Source organism: Triplophysa dalaica, chromosome 15, assembly GCF_015846415.1.
Source record: "Triplophysa dalaica isolate WHDGS20190420 chromosome 15, ASM1584641v1, whole genome shotgun sequence".
Classification (NCBI taxonomy): domain Eukaryota; kingdom Metazoa; phylum Chordata; class Actinopteri; order Cypriniformes; family Nemacheilidae; genus Triplophysa; species Triplophysa dalaica.
The window spans coordinates 13,656,689-13,675,549 of NC_079556.1; the positions used below are offsets into that span (position 1 = coordinate 13,656,689).

Consider the following 18,861-nt stretch of genomic DNA (forward strand, 5'->3'; position numbering starts at 1 on the left):
GTGATCTCTTATTCCGGCTTGAGGGAGCACATTTTTTGTTCCGTTTACGTACACATGTTCTTTTGTTGTAACGGTGTGTGAGTACGTCACGTAATGAAATCAGACAAACATTGTTTGCAAGTGCACATGGACTACTACTATTCTATTACTGTCGTGTATGTAGTATGTCCATTTTCCACCACAGTGTGCAGGATACATCAGGGGCCATTACGAACATACTGTATCCCACAATGATTTAGAAATGAGTGCTGCATGTGTTTGTGTTTAAATTGGGAGAGAAGATATAAAACATTCAGTCTACTAGTTCTCAGCTTTGATTTGGCCTAGTTCTCTGCACTCTCTGAGCTGTTTATAATGAACCAGACAGGAAGATTAGCGTGCAATAGCAATCAGACTGTCCTACAATCTTTTGCTCTAATACTTCTCACTGTTTGTCTTTTTTTGTTTAAATATTCTTTAAACGCACCCTCCTTTCTTCCTTGTTCTTTCTCTTTTTTATGTCTCCTAATTAATTATTGAGCCATGGTTGCTTTAGACCTTTGGCGTCTCTGTCTAAAATGGTACACACAGCAGTTTCTGTGTGGGAAGACCAGGGCGACATGAACATGGTACTGGAGTAAGATACTATGCATAAGAGGCATTTATAAATAATTTTCATTCCCTGGTTCCATATTCTGACGTGGTGTTCAGCTGTATAAGAAAGTTTTGGAGCTCATTTCTCCATAGCAACTGCAAGAGAACAGTTGGTAAATGTTCCACATACCTGGTTGTCTGTCACCTGCTGCCCTGACTCCACCTGTTTAACATGTGGCCTGTCAACCGTATATTATTCCATTAGTCCATCTACAGACCTTTGCTGAATCATGATTTGAACTTCACATTGGGTCTATCCAGGCCAAAATACACCCACCACTCCATATCTAAACCTTAAAAGACATGGTTGTTGGAAAACAGTTTAATGCTCGATGGATCATTGCTGGGTGGGTAGGCGAACCTGAGGTCGGGTGAATAGTCACTGTTCCCAAAGTAATGTGGATTGATGAAGTGTCGGTGAGTCCCTGTGTCTCTTCACATGTGTCGCAGCGCCATCTATTAATTCCTGTACATTTGCTGACCCCGAGGTGAAAAGTGAAACCTGCACACAATGACCTCACAGGCTGCTCCGCTGGCCCGAATGCTTGGGGAATGTTCGTGTTGTGTGGGTGCATTCTGTGAACACTTGGATTTTCGGCTTGAGGAATGGGGAAGGGTGGAAACAAAAAGATGAACAAAGAAGTTTGAACAAAAGAAGGACTCCACCATACAGTGGAAATCTATTAGTGTGCTTGTCCTCCTTATAATGGGTGAATGGGCACAAGGCATGTGAGGTCCGGAAAATGTGAGCTTTCTCAAAAGCTTTTTAAAACGTGCAGGCGAAAGTTTGAGCATCTCAATAGATGTAAACTGTGTCATCCATTTTCTCGAATCTATATTTACATCACAGATGTACTTTTCACCCCAAACTAAACAAAATAAAAAGTTGAATGGCCTCACTGTATTACAGGCTGCATCTGTTTATGGTTTTTAGTAAAGATGATGGTGCAGAGTGACATTTTTACCTCAGACTGCAAACTCAGAAGAAATACAGTTTCTACAAGCGATAAATCGCATAACTTCCATGTTATTTTGAGTTTTGTCCTAACAGCATCGTCCACACGGTACAGTGCGTGACACACAACAACAAATTTTCAGGATACTTGTTTTCAATTTCTATCATGTTACCCTGATAGAAATGTGAAGCATAGATCACATGTGGGTAGTCCCACTCACGGTGAAGTCTTGTTGGTGCAAACTCCTGCTTAACATACTGTATGTGGTATGGACTAGTTGCACAAAGCACCATATTAGAATTTCGATCAGTGAGTCTGCGCAAGATTATTTCTGGTCGTATAACACTGTATGTGAAATTAGGGGTTTTTGGCCGGCAAATATGAGAGAAAAATCCTATGTATAATTCTGAGTACCTCGTTAAGTCAACATAACTCAACATAACAGCATTAAACAAATGAACAAATTTTGTCACTTACAATCATGTTACACTTTTGTAATAAATCTCCATAAAAGGGAAGGAAGGAGTCAGGAACCAGAAGACATTTCATAACATTTAATAAAGTAATTTAACAGCCGGCGGCCCCTCACGGACGACCGATGCGAACAAAACATAAACAAACACAAATATAAATATAAATACAAACGTAAAACATGTTCGGGCCCGGTCCTCTCTCTTCGACGGTCCGGTCGCTCGTTCTGTTATATGCTCCCTATCTCCTACGTGATTCGAGCCCGGTGTGCGCACAGCTCGCGCTCATTCACAATTACTCACCGGACTCGAACCATGGTCTCGCCCCGCCTACTCTACTTCAACTTTATTTTCAGTTTGTAAAAAAACATAACCTGATGCTTAAAAATGGTCGCATAAAGAATACATATGTAAGCAAAAATTTAGTCTTGTAGAGGTTTGTGGGATGAGCATGCCTGAACCCACACTGTGCACTCCGTATTTAGTGTAAGCTTGACAGGCATGACAGGTACTTATGTTCAAAGTTTGATGGACAGATTATTACCTCAGACTCCCTTAGCATATAATGTACACATGTCCCTCTGTGTAAAAAAATACTTGACTAGTCTTGAGACCATTGTTTGACCATTCTGGATTTAATTTCAAGACCACACTTACTTTGTGTGCCATTTTATTTTGGTATTGGACCAGTGGTGTAGTCTAGTTTTTTGTAGTGAGTATACTCTGATTCCCCCCCAGCCTACTCATCCGTCCCAGGTCGACAACCCATGAGCACCACCACACGCACGAATTCAAGGATAGAGTATGCCTCTATATGTAATCAAGAAAGATTAATTGCAAGCAAGATTTCAATAGCCAATGACAGCTGGGGGGACTTGCTGGTTTTAAATCAGTCAGTTAAGAGTTTTATTTATGTATACAGTCACTAAAGCTTAGGTTTTATCAGCTGGCAATTTTCAATGCACATTAGTGATCCACGGGATAAAGCTATTAAGTATTTCTACACAAACCCATCCTGCTAAAAATAGTATTACATACATTCTAGTGGTTTCCATTTAAATACCATTATGAAACACATTTCTTTATCATTTTTTTATTTTATGCCTTTTCTATTGATTCCCATCTGCATCTCTTGTGTTTTGAGCAGGGTTCTATTGTTTTTTTAAGCAGGGCAACTACATAATGTAAAGAATATCTTGTGAAAGTATAAACTTTAGATTTTGATTTAGTTTGACTAAGGTCAAGTCAGAGACTCACAGTAAATCATATTGAAAAAAATGGTTAAAATCAAACTCTGATATTCGTCCCTAATAACTAGATTTTTCAAACACTTTATGTGTGTAAGTTGCATCTATTATTGACATTGATATTTAACTATAATAATTAACAATGAACATTTGTACAGTTTTATCAAGCACCTGTTGCACCTATAGATTGCTGGCAGTGTCTCTAGCTTGACTTTCACAAGGCTTGTAAGGAGTTCTCATCTCTTATCATCTAAAACAATTATAAACATTGTAGTATAAGTTATCTCTCCCTTTCTCCCTCATGTATTGATTCAACACACAAACTAATGTTTGTGAAGTTGGCAAGTTAGATAAAATTTAATATGCCAACAGTCACAATAAGACTAACAGTTATGTTAATGGTAACAAATATGCTTGTTTTATTAAAGACTTTGCAGTGGTTTTAAAAGTGGGGTGAGTTAAAGACAGAAAGTAAGACACGGGCGAACAGTGTGCACATTGCGACCCCGGAACACTAACGCGAGGAGTGGGGACCCCACGTAAAGCATCGCATGAGCCTCGTCGGACTCATTATGTGTAACACCTGCTGCAGCTGCACGAAGCGCCAGTAGCTTCGAGGGCAGGCTTACGATAACACTGATAGTGTAAATGCTGCCTTGATCTCCTTTGGTTTCATATCTCCTGGTTGCACCAAAAGTCAGTGCGTCGTACTTTTCTGACACAAACGATGTTGTTACGTAACCTTGCGCTTTTTTTAAGTGGGTATACGGAAATTCTTGATCTTTTCTAGTGGGTATACGGCGTATACCTGCGTATCACGTAGACTACACCACTGTATTGGACCTGTCTTGGGCTCAACCTCTCAGTGTATAGGTCTTGGTACAGGTGGTCTTAACTAAACACTTCATGAAATAACTACCCATGATCCTCTCTGTTCCTTCCTATAGATGCAAGAGTTGGAGCAAAAAGTGATAGAGTCTGACCAGAGGGCTGAGAAAGCTGAGAAACAGGTACAGCATCTCCCCTTTATTTCTTTAGGTTCCTTTCTTCTTTAAATGTTAAAGACCTGTGGTTAAAATCAAGTTTTTAATGTTGTATATATGTTTAGGTGTTTTTAGTTTACTTTAAGTCAAAGCATGTGTAAATATATAATTTTAAACCGTTGTTGAGTATTTTCTTCACAAAACAGCAGCTTACCAAAGACAAAAAAATGCAGTTAAAAATGCAGTTTGAAACTGCCTTGGTTGATGATGTCATAAACCTTTATCCAATCACGTTAACTCGCTTTGACGCATAAAAATGCAAAGATCGCGCATATATTCGGGCTGAATCGATCGCTGCACTGCTGTGTCAGCTCTCACTTTCAGGTTTAGCAGCCTCTGGAACTGTATACTGCGACTGAGTGGAGGAAGAGCTCATTTGCATATTCATGTATCTGCGTAAACTTAATGCCGTTGAGGTGTATTATTTAAGCTATTTTAAGGCAGGAAAATTGATTTTCACAGGAAAAAATATGTTTACATATGTTAACTTAATGGTCAAAGATTAGTTTTAAAGGATTAAATTATTGACCACAGGGGGACTTTAAATAATATGATTTAATATTATGATGATTTAAGATTTAAGATTAAGGATGATTTAAGATTATCATTATAGGTCCTTATTATGGAGGAGAAGCTCAAATCTGCAAACATGCAACCCAGTGAATCAGAAAACACCTTGTACAGACAGTATCAAGAGTTGAGCACCCAAATGCAGGAGAAAGACATGATTATAATGAAACTGGAGGGGCAGCTGGAGAAGCAGGTATGAATTGACCTCACAAAGAGAGAGAGAGATGGCCATATATGTCCATTAAACGCTCAAGGATGCGTTGAAACGTTCAGTTGCACAAAACCTTTCCTCCCTGTGTCTAGAACTTGGTTCGTGCCCAAGAAGCCAAGATTATAGAGGAGAAGGCTGCCAAAATCAAAGACTGGGTGACTTTTAAGCTACGAGAGGTGAGTTGCGGAAGAGCTGTGTAGAAAACAAGTCTTTGAGACAAATAGCCTATCCTTTCATCTTGTCCCGTCTAGATGGAAACAGAGAACCAGCAGTTGAAGAAGGCAAATCTAAAACAGGCAGAGCAGATCCTTATACTGCAAGACAAGCTTCAAAGTAAGTATAGTTTCTTTTTATACTTTTTTGATTTACTATGTGCTTTGGCTTAATTTAGTGTGCATTTCATTTTAGTGTTTCTGTCAGCTCTTCTTGAAAGGCCCATGTCTCCATTGCTGGATGCCCATATGGTTCCCTCCAGCCCCCTACACCCTCCCAGCTGCCCAGGAACACCTCCTGTCCAGGAAGAAGGATGGAGACTGACTGGGTCCCGCATAGCTGCATCCATAGGTGCTTCATCTATATCTTCTATGTGAAATAAAATAATGTCATTCCGACCATCTTACATTTGCCATTTGGCAATTAGTTTGTTATTTGTCTAAATTACTATTAATATTTTCTCTGTAAGCTTTTCTGTTGCCTACAGGTCACTTTTTAGAAGCTCTTGTATTGTTTTATTTTTTTACCTAAAGCTAAGCAATCTGTTTCTTACTGCAGATGGCAAGAGAAAAATGACTGAAGGCTGTGATTCTGCTTTTCATAGTGCATCCTTACTTCCCACGTTACACGATAAAGTAGACTCTCCCAAGTCTAGTCAAGATGAGGTTTACACCTCAGCTTTAGTAAACGAGGGAGGAGAGGGGGCAGAGCTTTCTCTTGGAATAGGACATGAGAGAGGAGACCACTCTTCCGATGAACTCAACAGCAAATTCCGGTCCCAGCGCCTCCGATCCTCCTCATCATCCTCCTCTTCGTCCTCGGCTTATGATACTCCGGATCCTGGGGGCTTTGACACACCCACCCCAACTCCTAAGAGCCCTCCCCCCGCACCCCTCTCCCCTCCTTTAATCCGCCTCCCACTGTCAATCCCCTTCCCTATGACCCTGCCCTCAGGCACCAGCATGACCTTACCCAAAGTGCGCACCCCTCTGACACCCCGAGACAGCATCCAGTTAGTGAAAAAGCACCACAGTCAGCCACAGCCTGGCATTGAGCGCTTCCACCAGGTGAACGTCAACATTGATATTGGAAACAGCACCTCTCCGTCCTGCCAAAGTGTGGTTTTGCCTTCCACACATAGGCTGGAGGAGACTGACATTGATGAAAGACCTCCAGAGAGCATGGAGGGGGTGGTGGAAGGAGCAGAGATGGAAGAACTGTCTTCTGATGGAGTTGTGTTTGAAGGGTTGGAAAAGGAACTGGAGATGATGGATCCAGAAGCACTTAAGCCACCTACACCGCCTTTGCACAGATTTCCTTCTTGGGTAAGATAGAGCCAATTACATGTTCTTCAAACAATTTAAATGTATTGTTTTACATTACTGTTTGCTTCTGTCTTTCAGGAGAGCCGTATTTATGCAGTAGCTAAATCTGGAATGAGAGTCTCAGAGGCCAGTCTTGGAACCAAGACTATTGCAAGAGGTCAGTCAACTAATCACCAACTTCTGTCACCTGCAACTTACTGGCAGTTCCTGCAACTCAAAGTAATGCTGTGCTCTTAGATCTGTCAATTAGAGGTCATGTCTTGTTTGATGTCACTTCCTCATACCTGAGAGGAACACACCTGTGCAGGTGTTACCTCCGTTTATTGAAGGTTTAAGAAGGTTTGTTGAGGATGTCTGTGTATGGGAGTAGAGGGTGAGAATAGAAGCCCCGCTCTTCAATCAGCAATGATGAAAGCATGAAACCGGTTTGTAATTATTTCACAGCCGCCCATGCTCTCTTAAAGAGATTGGATCTTGGAAAGTGGATGCTGCAGTGGGATCAGTGCACAAAACGTGCAGTGTGTATTTGTATATGAGCTTACATTTCAAAATTTGCCTGCGAGTCAAGGTATATACCTTTACTTGTATAATGCCCCTTGTAGGTCCTTCATCTGTATTCCTTCTGTATTGTCACTGCATTTAAGGGATAGTTCACCCAAAAAATTAAATTCTGTCATCATTTACTCACCTTCAGGTTGTTCCAAACCTGTATCAATTTCTCAATTTGTTTCTGCTGAACACAAGCAACATATTTGAAAGAATGTCAGTAGCCAAATTGATCTAATCTCCCAATTACTGCCATAGTATGTAAAATAAATACTATGGGAGTCAATAGGGGATGAGATCTGTTTTGTTACTGACATTCTTCCAAATATCTTAGTTTGTGTTTAGCAGAACTTAGACTTTTATACAGGTTTGGAACAACCTGGGGGTGAGTAAATCATGACAGAATTTTCATTTTTGGGACCCTTTGACCCAGCTTTAAGTTTAAGGTTTAAAAGATTTAAAGACAGTTTCTATGTTTCAATTAAAAATGGATGTAAAATGTAATTGTAACTGCTGTAAATAACCAAATATTGTTTAGAGTTGAGGATTCAGCACTTTGTTAAGCTCTAATACAGAGTGGGGATTTACTTCAAAATAATCCTTTGTGTTTTTCTTTCATTATAAACAAAATGAGTCTTTCATGCTAAATAAAAAGAGCTCATTACATTAACACAACATATTTGGCTATTAAGTTGGTCTCTGTAAATTTGGCCTTTTGAAATTATATTGAAATGCCCACACAGGCCTTATGAACTTTTTACAGATTTGCAAAGTTTGTGTGAGTTGTACACATGTTGTTCTTTTGTTTCTTCAGTGTCCACCCAAGCTCAACACGCTATTGCTGGCCCCTTCACCGACCTTATTTATAAGAACATGAGCGTCCCTGTGTATGCCACACTTAAAGGGGTAAGATTGCATCATCAATATAACTATTATGACTATTTATTCTTAAACAGACTGTCTTAAACAAAATGAGCAGCATAAATAGATAAAAATGTTACACAAAAAAAATATTCTCATTTAGGACAAACTTTCATACAGTCTCCCATAATACATTGCAATTAAATCAATCACAAGGTTCTGTGTCTGTTAGAACCCTGTTTATGTAAATAACTGCAATACAACAGTAATATTTGTACGTGTATACTAAATACAAAACTAGAAAAACAAAAACTTCTCACAATGGAGACAAAACAGGTCGGGTAGATGAATCAAACAAAATATCAAACAATAAACATGAACTAGACAAGGATCATGGCAGTGTAATCCAATAAGGTATCCACAAGGCAAGGTAAGGGGAACATGATTATAACATGGGCATAATACAAAACGAATCGGCACAGAACAGGGAACACAAGGGCATAATATAGGGTGACTAACAAAGGATAATTAACAAGGGACAATGTGGGTAATGAAACACAAATGGAAAGCTAACGAGGGAACGAGAGTGGCAGAGCCATAGACGAGACCGGAGAGAACGCATATTATGTCGTGACCGACAATAATATGTTCCTCTCCACACAAAACCTAAGGCTCTGCCATGACCCTGCCACAAGACCAAGAAAGACTTGACATGATGAGGCAGAATCATGACTATTGGATGACTTTGTCACTCCGGAGGTGCGATTTTGTTGAAATTCAACAGACACTGAACTGGGATGGCATCAAAACATCTATAAATGCTGATTAAATGAACATTTAGAATGTCGGCTGTATGTCTCGATGCTCTTCCACCCTTTCAGAAGGCGACTCAAATAAGCAGTGTCCCTCTCCCTGATGATGATTCTGGATCAGAGGATGACAGCAGTTCATTGGCCAGTCTGCACACATCCACTCTGGGGCCAGATAAGAAGGGCAGCACCCCCGGTAGTCCTCGCGCTGTGAAAAGAGGTGAGAATATCTGCAAAGCACACCGAAAGTCTCTTTTAATCTTTTCATAAACTCATCTGTTGAATCTGGATCTTTTTTGTCACAGGTGTGTCTATGTCCTCTATCAGCTCTGAGAGTGACTATGCTATTCCTCCAGACGCGTACTCTCTTGACAGTGATTACTCTGAGCCTGAGCACAAGGTTCAGCGCACATCCTCTTACTCCTGCGAGAGCGTCGGGCCGGTAAGTCATCTTTGAGCGAATTTTTACCTCTAATAATCGTCATAATATTACAGTAAAGAGATTTTTCAGGGAATGTTTGTCACAAATAACTAAAGCACGTGCGTACCCATTCATTGCCAACGAAACTCAGACATATGACTCCGTTTCACTCACCGCTCCATCCATCAGTTTCAAACGATCTCCAAATCGAGCGCTATATCCACCATTTATATAACATTCCTCACCAAAAAGCAGTGAACAAACAAACACAGCTGAACTTTGCGAACAAAGTGCTCTTCCTCTCTTGCTCCAGCAGGTTGACGTGTGCGCACGCTTCTTTCCGCTCTCCGTGGTGTACGTGTGGGCATGCTCTTTCTTTCCCTCAGGAGGGTTGACGCGTGGACATGCTTTTCCGGGAGAATTGTCCAAATAAGGGACTAAGAAAAAGTCGTAACGAAACAGATTTTCATTTTCGAAAAACACTTTCTGAAACCTATACGAACGCTGGGGGACTGAATTGAGCACAGTTATACTACGTCAAACTTGTTTAGATCGCCTGGTGGTCGGGCCTTCCCCCATGGGGTCCGGCAGGGCTCAGCCCGAAGGAGTGACTTGGGACCACCCTCCCGTGGACCCACCACCTGCAGGAGGGACCGTAAGTGGCCAGTGCAAAGTGGATCGGGCGACAGTCGAAGGCAGGGGCCTCGACAACCCGATCCCTGGACGCGGAATCTAGCTCTAGGGACATGGAACGTCACCTCTCTGACGGGGAAGGAGCCTGAGATTGTGCATGAGGTTCAGAGATTCAGACTAGAAATAGTCGGGATCACCTCTACGCACAGCTTGGGCTCTGGAACCACTCTCCTCGAGGGAGGATGGACTCTTCACCACTCTGGAGTTGCCCATGGTGAGAGGCGGCGGGCTGGTGTGGGTTTGCTTATAGCCCCCAGCTCAGCCGCCATGAGTTTACCCCGGTGAACGAGAGGGTCGCTTCCCTGCGCCTTCGGGTCGGGGATAGGTCTCTCACTGTCGTGTGTGCCTATGGGCCAAATGGCAGTGTAGAGTACCCGGCCTTCTTGGAGACTCTGGGAGGGGTGCTGGAAAGCGCCCCGACTGGGGACTCCATCGTTCTGCTGGGGGACTTCAACGCCCATGTGGGCAACGACAGTGACACCTGGAGGGGCTTGATTGGGAGGAACGGCCCCCCTGATCTGAACCCGAGTGGTGTTCTGTTATTGGACTTCTGTGCTAGTTACAGCTTGGCCATAACGAACACCATGTTCAAGCATAAGGGTGTCCATCAGTGCACATGCCACCAGGACACCCTTGGCCGGAGGTCGATGATCGACTTTGTTGTTGTTTCATCTGACCTACGGCCGTATGTCTTGGACACTCGGGTGAAGAGAGGGGCGGAGCTGTCAACTGATCACCACCTGGTGGTGAGTTGGATCTGATGGCGGGGGAGGAAGCTGGACAGACTCGGCAGACCCAAACGTACTGTGAGGGTCTGTTACGAACGTTTGGCCGAATCGCCTGTCAGAGAGATCTTCAACTTCCACCTCCGGCAGAGCTTCGACCAGATCGTGAGGGAGTCTGGAGATATTGAGTCCGAGTGGACCATGTTCTCCACCTCCATTGTCAACGTGGCCACTCGGAGCTGTGGCCGTAAGGTCTCCGTTGCCTGTCGAGGCGGCAATCCCCGAACCCGGTGGTGGACACTGGAAGTAAGGGATGCCGTCAAGCTGAAGAAGGAGCCCTTTTGGGCCTGGCTGGCTTGTGGGACTCCAGAGGCAGCTGACAGGTACCGACAGGCCAAGCGGACGGCAGCCTGGATGCTTGGGGAGGCAAAAACTCAGGCCTGGGAGGAGTTCGTTGAGGCCATGGAGAAGGACTATCGGTCGGCCTCGAAGAGATTCTGGCAAACCATCCGGCGCCTCAGGAGGGGTAAGCAGTTCCCTACCAAAGCTGTTTACAGTGGAGGGGGGCAGCTGTTGACCTCGACCGGGGATCTTATCGGGCGGTGGAAGGAATACTTCGAGGATCTCCTCAATCCCGCCGTCACGTCTTTCACTGAGGAAGCTGAAGCTGAGGGCTTCAGGAGGAACAGTGTGGTTTCCGTCCCGGTCGTGGAACACTGGACTAGCTCTATACCCTCTTCAGGGTGCTGGAGGGTTCATGGGAGTTTGTCCAACCAATCCACATGTGTTTTGTGGATTTGGAGAAGGCATTCGACTGTGTCCCTCGCGGCATCTTGTGGAGGGTGCTCCAGGAGTATGGGATTCGGGACCCTTTGCTAAGGGCTATCCGGTCCCTGTACCACCGGAGCAGGAGCTTGGTTCGCATTGCCGGCAGTAAGTCAGACTTGTTTCCGGTGCATGTTGGACTCCGGCAGGGCTGCCCTTTGTCGCTGGTTCTGTTCATAATTTTTATGGACAGAATTTCTAGGCGCAGCCAGGGGCCGGAGTGCATTGGGTTTGGGGACCACACGATTTCATCTCTGCTCTTTGTGGATGATGTCGTCGTGCTGGCCCCATCAGACCAGGACCTTCAGCATGCACTGGGACGGTTTGCAGCCAAGTGTGATGCGGCTGGGATAAGAATCAGCACCTCCAAATCTGATGCCATGGTTCTCAGTCGGAAAAGGGTGGCTTGCTCACTTCAGGTAGGTGGAGAGTTCCTGCCTCAAGTGGAGGAGTTCAAGTATCTGGGTGTTTTGTTCACGAGTGAGGGAAGGATGGAACGGGAGATTGACAGACGGATCGATGCAGCTTCTGCAGTAATGCGGTCGCTGTACCGGTTTGTCGTGGTGAAGAAGGTCAATCTACGTTCCCACTCTCACCTATGGTCATGAGCTGTGGGTCCCGGATACAGGCGGCCGAAATGAGCTTTCTCCGCAGTGTGACTGGGCGATCCCTTAGAGATAGGGTGAGAAGCTCGGTCACTCGGGAGGAGCTCAGAGTAGATCCGCTGCTCCTCCACATCGAGAGGTGCCAGCTGAGGTGGCTCAGGCATCTTTTCCGGATGCCCCCTGGACGCCTTCCCGGGAAGGTGTTCCGGGCATGTCCCACCGGGAGGAGACCCCGGGGAAGACCTAGGACACGCTGGATGGACTATGTCTCCCAGCTGGCCTGGGAACGCTTCGGTGTCCCCCCGGAAGAGCTGGAGGAAGTGTCTAGGGAGAGGGAAGTCTGGGCATCCCTGCTTAGACTGCTGCCCCCGCGACTCGGCCCCGGATAAGCGCTAGAAAATGGATGGATGGATGGACAACTTCTTAAAATTTGTTACATTGTGTAATTGTTTTAAAAACTTTCTGGTTTACTTATATAACTGGACAAACAATATATTCCAAGAGTGCTATTTAATTTAGATCTTTATAATAAACAATACAGTATATTGACTTCTTATGCCGCCTCTTATAATTTCTCTTTAGTGTTTTACCCATGTGCGACAATAATGTCTTAAATTCTCTTATTTTGTGGGCTTTTCTCAGAAAATATAAATATACATTAAAAATGCATTAATCAATCAAGTAATTATGTTAAACGTTTTATTTGATTGACAGTAATCATATATTACTCATATCATGTGTCTTTCTGTATAGGAAACTCTAGAGAAGGCAGGTTACCTGCTGAAGATGGGCAGTCTGGTGAAGGCATGGAAGAGACGCTGGTTTATACTGAGAAATGGCGAGATCTTGTACTATAAGTCTCCGGTTAGAATACTTTTCACAAATTATGTCTTTTTTGAGTTTGAGGGAAGGAAGTTTAGAGTTTCAGCACTGATGATATCTCTCTTTTGTTCTGCTCTCAGAGTGACGTGATCCGTAAACCTCAGGGCCAAATGGAGCTGAACTCCTCGTGTCAGATAGCCCGTGGAGAGGGAGCTCAGACATTCCAGGTGAGACACACACACCAATTCACATAAACAGCCTCTAAGAAATCTGTCAACCCGGGGCTTTTCTGAAACAGTCTGATATGGGTATCAGATGCTTTTCGCCTGTGTTTTGAGGGGATGTTTTGCCTACAAGCACAGTCATTATTGGATTCTCAAAGTTGTAATACTAATAATGGGGAATTATGTATAATTTTCTTCAATCTTTAATCAGCGTAATCACCTCTATTACATCGTTGGAGAGATTGAATATCATGGTCATACAATGTCTTGTAGAATGTATTCTATGTCATCTGGACATGTTTTATACTTAATTATGACAATATTTATCTAATTTACTTGAAATAAATACTACTGGATATTTCACAATAGCCCAGATGATTGGTCAGAATTCATTTAATCGTTACAAAATCAAAGCAAAGACTCACAGACTACAAATGTTTACACATATATTAAAGCTCTGTTCATCTCTATCTTGTTTCTGTGGTTTAGTTAATTACAGAGAAAAAGACATTTTACCTGGCGGCAGACTCTCCTAATATCCTAGAGGAGTGGATCAGAGTTCTCCAGAATGTTCTCAAGGTTCAGGCCAGTGGACCCATTTCTATGGATAAGGAGGCCAAGCCTACAGTGCGAGGCTGGCTAACCAAGGTCAGAGTTCACCGGAGTCTTCCTCAAATGTGAAACTCTTCCAGAAGCACTTGACATGCAAAGTTGTGGGTCCATTCATTGTGACCAAAACTTTAAAAAAGAAGCAATACTTTGGTGTGGACTTACTGCTATTTACTGCTGTTGAAAAAAAAGAGACCTTTTTGGTTGGTTGCATTTTGTCATCTGTGGCAGTGTGTATGATTTATTCAAAGTTATGTACTTTCATTTTGCAATCTTATGTCTCCATTTTAAGTATTTACTAAGCAATATGCCCTGTGAAGCAGTGGGTTACAGTGCATTTTATAACAGCTAAGGGGCATTGTTAGGCACAAACGGAATCTCCTTTTCTGTTATAAAATGCCCTGTAACCCACTGCTTTGCAGGACTTATTGCTTTAAGTGTCCTAATTTAGTCAGAGCTGTTTGACTATTGCTTATAAATCTTGTCCGAAATTGGAATGCTATATGTTTGTTTAACGGTTAGGTTTTAGACATGTGTATACAGTAACGGTGAACGTGTTGATGACTAAAGGGGAATTAGCAGCTGACATTTCATGGTGAGGCTGGTAAATGCTGGGACAAAGCTGATGTCAGCAGAATGTTAGTGAGGAGGAGGCCCTGTTAACTGTGTGTGTGTGCGTGTGGCAGTAAGAGGGGAACCACATCAGAGGGGGATTTCATTATATCTTCCTCACAAATAAGTGACACCTCAAGCTTAAATAATGCTTCTAAATAATAGCTCACTCGAATAATGAAAATTCTGTCATTAATTACTCAACCTCAAGTCATTCTTCGGGTCTAAGGAACACACATAAAGATATTTTTGATGAGATCTGAGCGGGCTTTCTGATTCCCCCCATAGACAGCAACACAACGTGCAGAAAGTTAATAAAGACAACGTTAAAATAGTCCATGTGACTACAGTGGTTCAAACTTCCTTTTATGAAGCAACGAGAATACTTTTTGTGCACAATGAAACAATAGTATTGGCTTTAGTCTACAAATTCATCTCTTCTGCGACACTCGCAACCACAAGAGCAAGCGATGCTAATGCGTTATTTGAGTGAACTATCACTTAAAGACATCTTTAAACAATATTCATATACAAACTTCTAACTGTATTCCGTTTTTTTTACTGTTTTGCTAAACAGTAAGCATTGTTAACTGCACATTAAACCGTATAGTAGTATTACATTAGGAACATGGCAAATGTTATCAGATCCTTCCTTTATATTTCTTTCTGTCATCTTTGTCTGATCATAACTTTAATTTTCTGACAGGTAAAACATGGGCACTCAAAGCTTGTGTGGTGTGCTTTGATTGGAAAAGTGTTCTACTATTATCGTAACCATGATGACAAGGTAGATACCTTTAGGTTTCTAACACAATAAATACTTTTTATTTTTAAATTAAACATGTAGCAAAGTAGTAGCTGTCACTATGCCATCTTTTAAAGTAAAAATAATATTTTCTTATATTTCTATCAATGTTAAAGTAATTCATACACACTGTATGACACTTGTATATTGAGGTCAAGCGTGTGTATGTGTGTTGGTTTCAGTTCCCATTGGGTCAGCTTCGTGTCCGTGAAGCACGAGTAGAAGAAGTGGACAGGTCATGTGATTCTGATGAGGATTATGAAGCAGGTGGGCGGGGCTTCCTATCCTCTCACTTCACAATAGTGGCCCATCCCAAGGAGCAAAGTCCCACCTACCTACTCGTTGGCACTAAACAAGAAAAGGTACCAAATACACCACAAAACAAACCCAATATTGACTACCACTTAAATGTTTTTATCCAAAATTATTAATCGGCTTAGAATTCTATCTTGTAACTACAAATGCTATGTTTTGTCTATTCAAGCCTATTGATTTTTGTGTCAAATTGATTTTTATACTTCTGGCTAGTCATCTGGTGTATTCCATCATTTTTATTTACGTTCCATCTTTCAGGACACGTGGCTGTACCACCTGACCGTTGCGGCAGGCAGTTGTGCCAGTTTAAGAGTGGGCACAGAGTATGAGCAGCTGATTGGCAAGCTGCTGGACATAGATGGAGACCCAGGTGAGAGGTCACTTAAATATCTAGCAACTGGAAACACATGTTAAGTAACACTACAGATTAAGTTACCTAATCTAGACCCCAAAGGGTGTATGCACCCAGATCCGAAGTCATGTTGGTTGGCAGGTGTTGTTCTGTTTTAATTTGAGTTTGAATGTGTTTTGTGTTCGTGTGCAGATTCAGCCCTGTGGAAACGTGGAGTACTCTGCTTCAGTAAGGAGGGTCTGCGCTCCCCCCTCACCACGCTGCCTTCTGAAGCACTTCAAACGGAGGCTCTCAAGCTTTTTAAGGTGAATGTCTATCTGTGTCGTGATTCCACTGGTTTTATCCTCCTGTCTACTTTCCAGAGTTTGTGGTGCTTTTCTGTTATATGTGTGTAAGAGTTGTGTCTTCCACAGCAGGATCAAAGACAGGGATGATAGGCCTGTTCTCATTAAAACTGAGGAGATAACAAACTGGATTTGGCTCTGATTGAGGCATATCTCTTCTGCCGTGTAGCCATGTTGGGAAAGCTGCTTTGAAACTGTATTTTGCCTAGCTATAAGCTACAGTACTCATAACTTAAAGAAGTAGTTAAGCTATGCTTATAAAAAGTAGTTGGCAAGACTACAAGTTTTATAACTGGCGATTTTATTTCAAACAGGGGTGGCAACAAAAGTTCCAGATTGCAGCTTTAAAATTAGTGTATACAAACTAAGGGAAAAAGTTCAAACATTTTATTTTTATTTTGAATTAATAAATCATAATGAAAAAAAAGTATCCACAAAACAAAACACACTTTAATAAGTACATGAAGACCGGGAGACAAAGACGTTGACATTAAACATAACATTATTTACTAGACAACGAACAAAGGAACAGATTGAGTATTTTGAATCCATGGGTAATGAGGCTGATGAAGGGCAGGTGTGGATATTGCAGACGAGTAACTGGTGCAGCAACGTGGAGGATGATGGGGAATGGAGTCCTAGGAAGAAACACGAGAGAAACAGAGGGAAATCGTGACATTACCCCCCCCTCCAGGAGCCGCATCCTCACACCTATACCTTATGAACTGGGGGAGGGAGCCCCCCAAAATTTTCTACGGAAGGGCTGGACAGGACCGGCAGTAACTTGGAACGGCGAGGACTTGGAGCGGTCGGACTGGACAGTTGGGGACTTGGAACAGGGATTACCGATGAGGAAACGGTGCGGGAACATGGAGGATGATGGAGTGCTACGGGGAAAAAAAAATAGGGAGAAGAGAGGGAAACCGTGAAACAGTTGTGTCCAAAATGTAAAAATTTGTGTCAAATTTGTTTTGGGAATATTTTTGGTCACATTACTGTACGTCTCTTCTTAAAAACATTGTTCCCCATTGGCAAAGTCTGGTTTAAAATCAGAATCACCAGTCTTTACTAGTTGCGCTCTTTGTGTGGGAAACAGCACCAGCGCTGTAATGTGTCTCAATTTGAGGACAGGCCCAAACATTTCCTTCTGAGTTCAAAGAGGATCGCTGACAGTGTTTGGAGAGATCGTCTCGTTTCAGTCTCTCGTCGCGTCTCCTCAGGCTCCCGTTTTCTATTGAGATCCTCATTCTCTAGAGGCTTGCAGACATTATGCCCTATTTACAGTTCAATGGCATATTCTCAGGAGCTAGCATTGCGCTCTTTGAAGATCAAGACGGGCTTTTTAGGTAGTCATTTGAGACTGAAAGAAAATGACTCCCACTCTGAAGTAATGAATGGGGGGGTTTGACAGCTGCATTTAATTTGCATTGTAAGGATTTCTGTAAAGACTGAAATGGAATGTTAATAAGAAAGTAAAGCGTGTTGTTGCATGCGCCGCCATAGCGTACCGACCACAGAACCAGCTGTGTATGGTAACGGGTTGTGTAAAGGGCTCGCCATCTGCTGGCTGTGCTGGGCTTATCAGACACTGTGGTGTGTTGGCATAACATACAAAATGCAACATCACAGTCAATACACAAACTACAACGTACAATATGTCTGTCTTTAATTTCCCCTTGCAGTCATGTCAGCTCTTCATTAATGTGCTGGTGGAGTCTCCCTCCATTGACTACCATACCTCGTTGGCCCAGAATGCACTGCAGGTGTGTTTAACACATCCAGAGCTCCAGAATGAGATGTACTGCCAATTGATCAAACAAACCAACTGCCGTACTCCTCACAACTACTCCCTGACACAGGTCAGTGTCATTATATCCACACACTTTAAATTATCATCACAGTGTAAAACATTTTATATCCTCTCTCTTATTTCAGTGCTGGCAGCTGTTATCATTGTGTGTGGCTCTCTTCATGCCTCAACATCACTTTCTTTGGTACCTGAGACAGTACCTGCACCGCAACGCAGATCCCAGGTGAGTGGCTGCTGGTTTCCTGGGGCCATAAGCGGCGGCTGGAAACGCTTATTGGTTAAGTCTGCCCCTGCTGCAAACTCCCACTCAGAGACCAGCCTATCTGTAGTCAAATATGCGTATGTATATTGAAATATATAGAAATATGGATTTAATCCATGATCTTTCTTATAATGATTTAAATTATAACTTTTATATTGTTATAAAACAGATAATATTCATTTAGTGAGGTTGACTGAAGATATCCTTTCTAAAAACAAGTAGTAGAAGCGAGATGCTTTGAAGCAGAGTTGTTATCGGTTTGCTTTTAGTTTTATTGTAGTTTTATTCATATTTTAAAATAGCTTTTATTTTTTATGTTTATTTTCAGCAATTATCTTTTGTGCTTTTGTCATTTTGTTTTATGTTGCTATATAAGATTAAATAATTTTAGTTAAATTTTGATTTATTTTCAGTTAATAGTTCAATTTAAAAGTACTTCAGTTAATTCCTGAGGTGACATTATTATTATTTTTATAATATTTAGGCTAATATTTTATATCATACAAATACACAGATTTATTTTAGTTTTAGTTTACTATAATGACCTTTTGAA

General features: G+C 42.3%; 1 protein-coding gene across 2 annotated transcripts in view; it reads left to right on the forward strand.

Moving 5' to 3' along the window:
• Window positions 1-18,861, forward strand: part of plekhh1 (pleckstrin homology domain containing, family H (with MyTH4 domain) member 1) — a 41,832-nt gene that overhangs the window by 14,961 nt on the left and 8,010 nt on the right. Inside the window, exons 3-21 of one of the 2 annotated variants that reach the window (XM_056768603.1) lie at window positions 4,254-4,316; window positions 4,963-5,112; window positions 5,223-5,306; window positions 5,382-5,463; window positions 5,539-5,694; window positions 5,902-6,668; window positions 6,747-6,825; window positions 8,029-8,120; window positions 8,957-9,104; window positions 9,190-9,326; window positions 12,907-13,017; window positions 13,116-13,202; window positions 13,689-13,847; window positions 15,127-15,207; window positions 15,408-15,587; window positions 15,799-15,910; window positions 16,085-16,197; window positions 17,919-18,095; window positions 18,172-18,269. In XM_056768603.1, the coding sequence (XP_056624581.1) occupies window positions 4,254-4,316; window positions 4,963-5,112; window positions 5,223-5,306; window positions 5,382-5,463; window positions 5,539-5,694; window positions 5,902-6,668; window positions 6,747-6,825; window positions 8,029-8,120; window positions 8,957-9,104; window positions 9,190-9,326; window positions 12,907-13,017; window positions 13,116-13,202; window positions 13,689-13,847; window positions 15,127-15,207; window positions 15,408-15,587; window positions 15,799-15,910; window positions 16,085-16,197; window positions 17,919-18,095; window positions 18,172-18,269 (2,876 nt within the window). The remainder of the gene's footprint in view (window positions 1-4,253; window positions 4,317-4,962; window positions 5,113-5,222; window positions 5,307-5,381; window positions 5,464-5,538; window positions 5,695-5,901; window positions 6,669-6,746; window positions 6,826-8,028; window positions 8,121-8,956; window positions 9,105-9,189; window positions 9,327-12,906; window positions 13,018-13,115; window positions 13,203-13,688; window positions 13,848-15,126; window positions 15,208-15,407; window positions 15,588-15,798; window positions 15,911-16,084; window positions 16,198-17,918; window positions 18,096-18,171; window positions 18,270-18,861) is intronic. The other variant, XM_056768604.1, reaches the window with a different exon arrangement.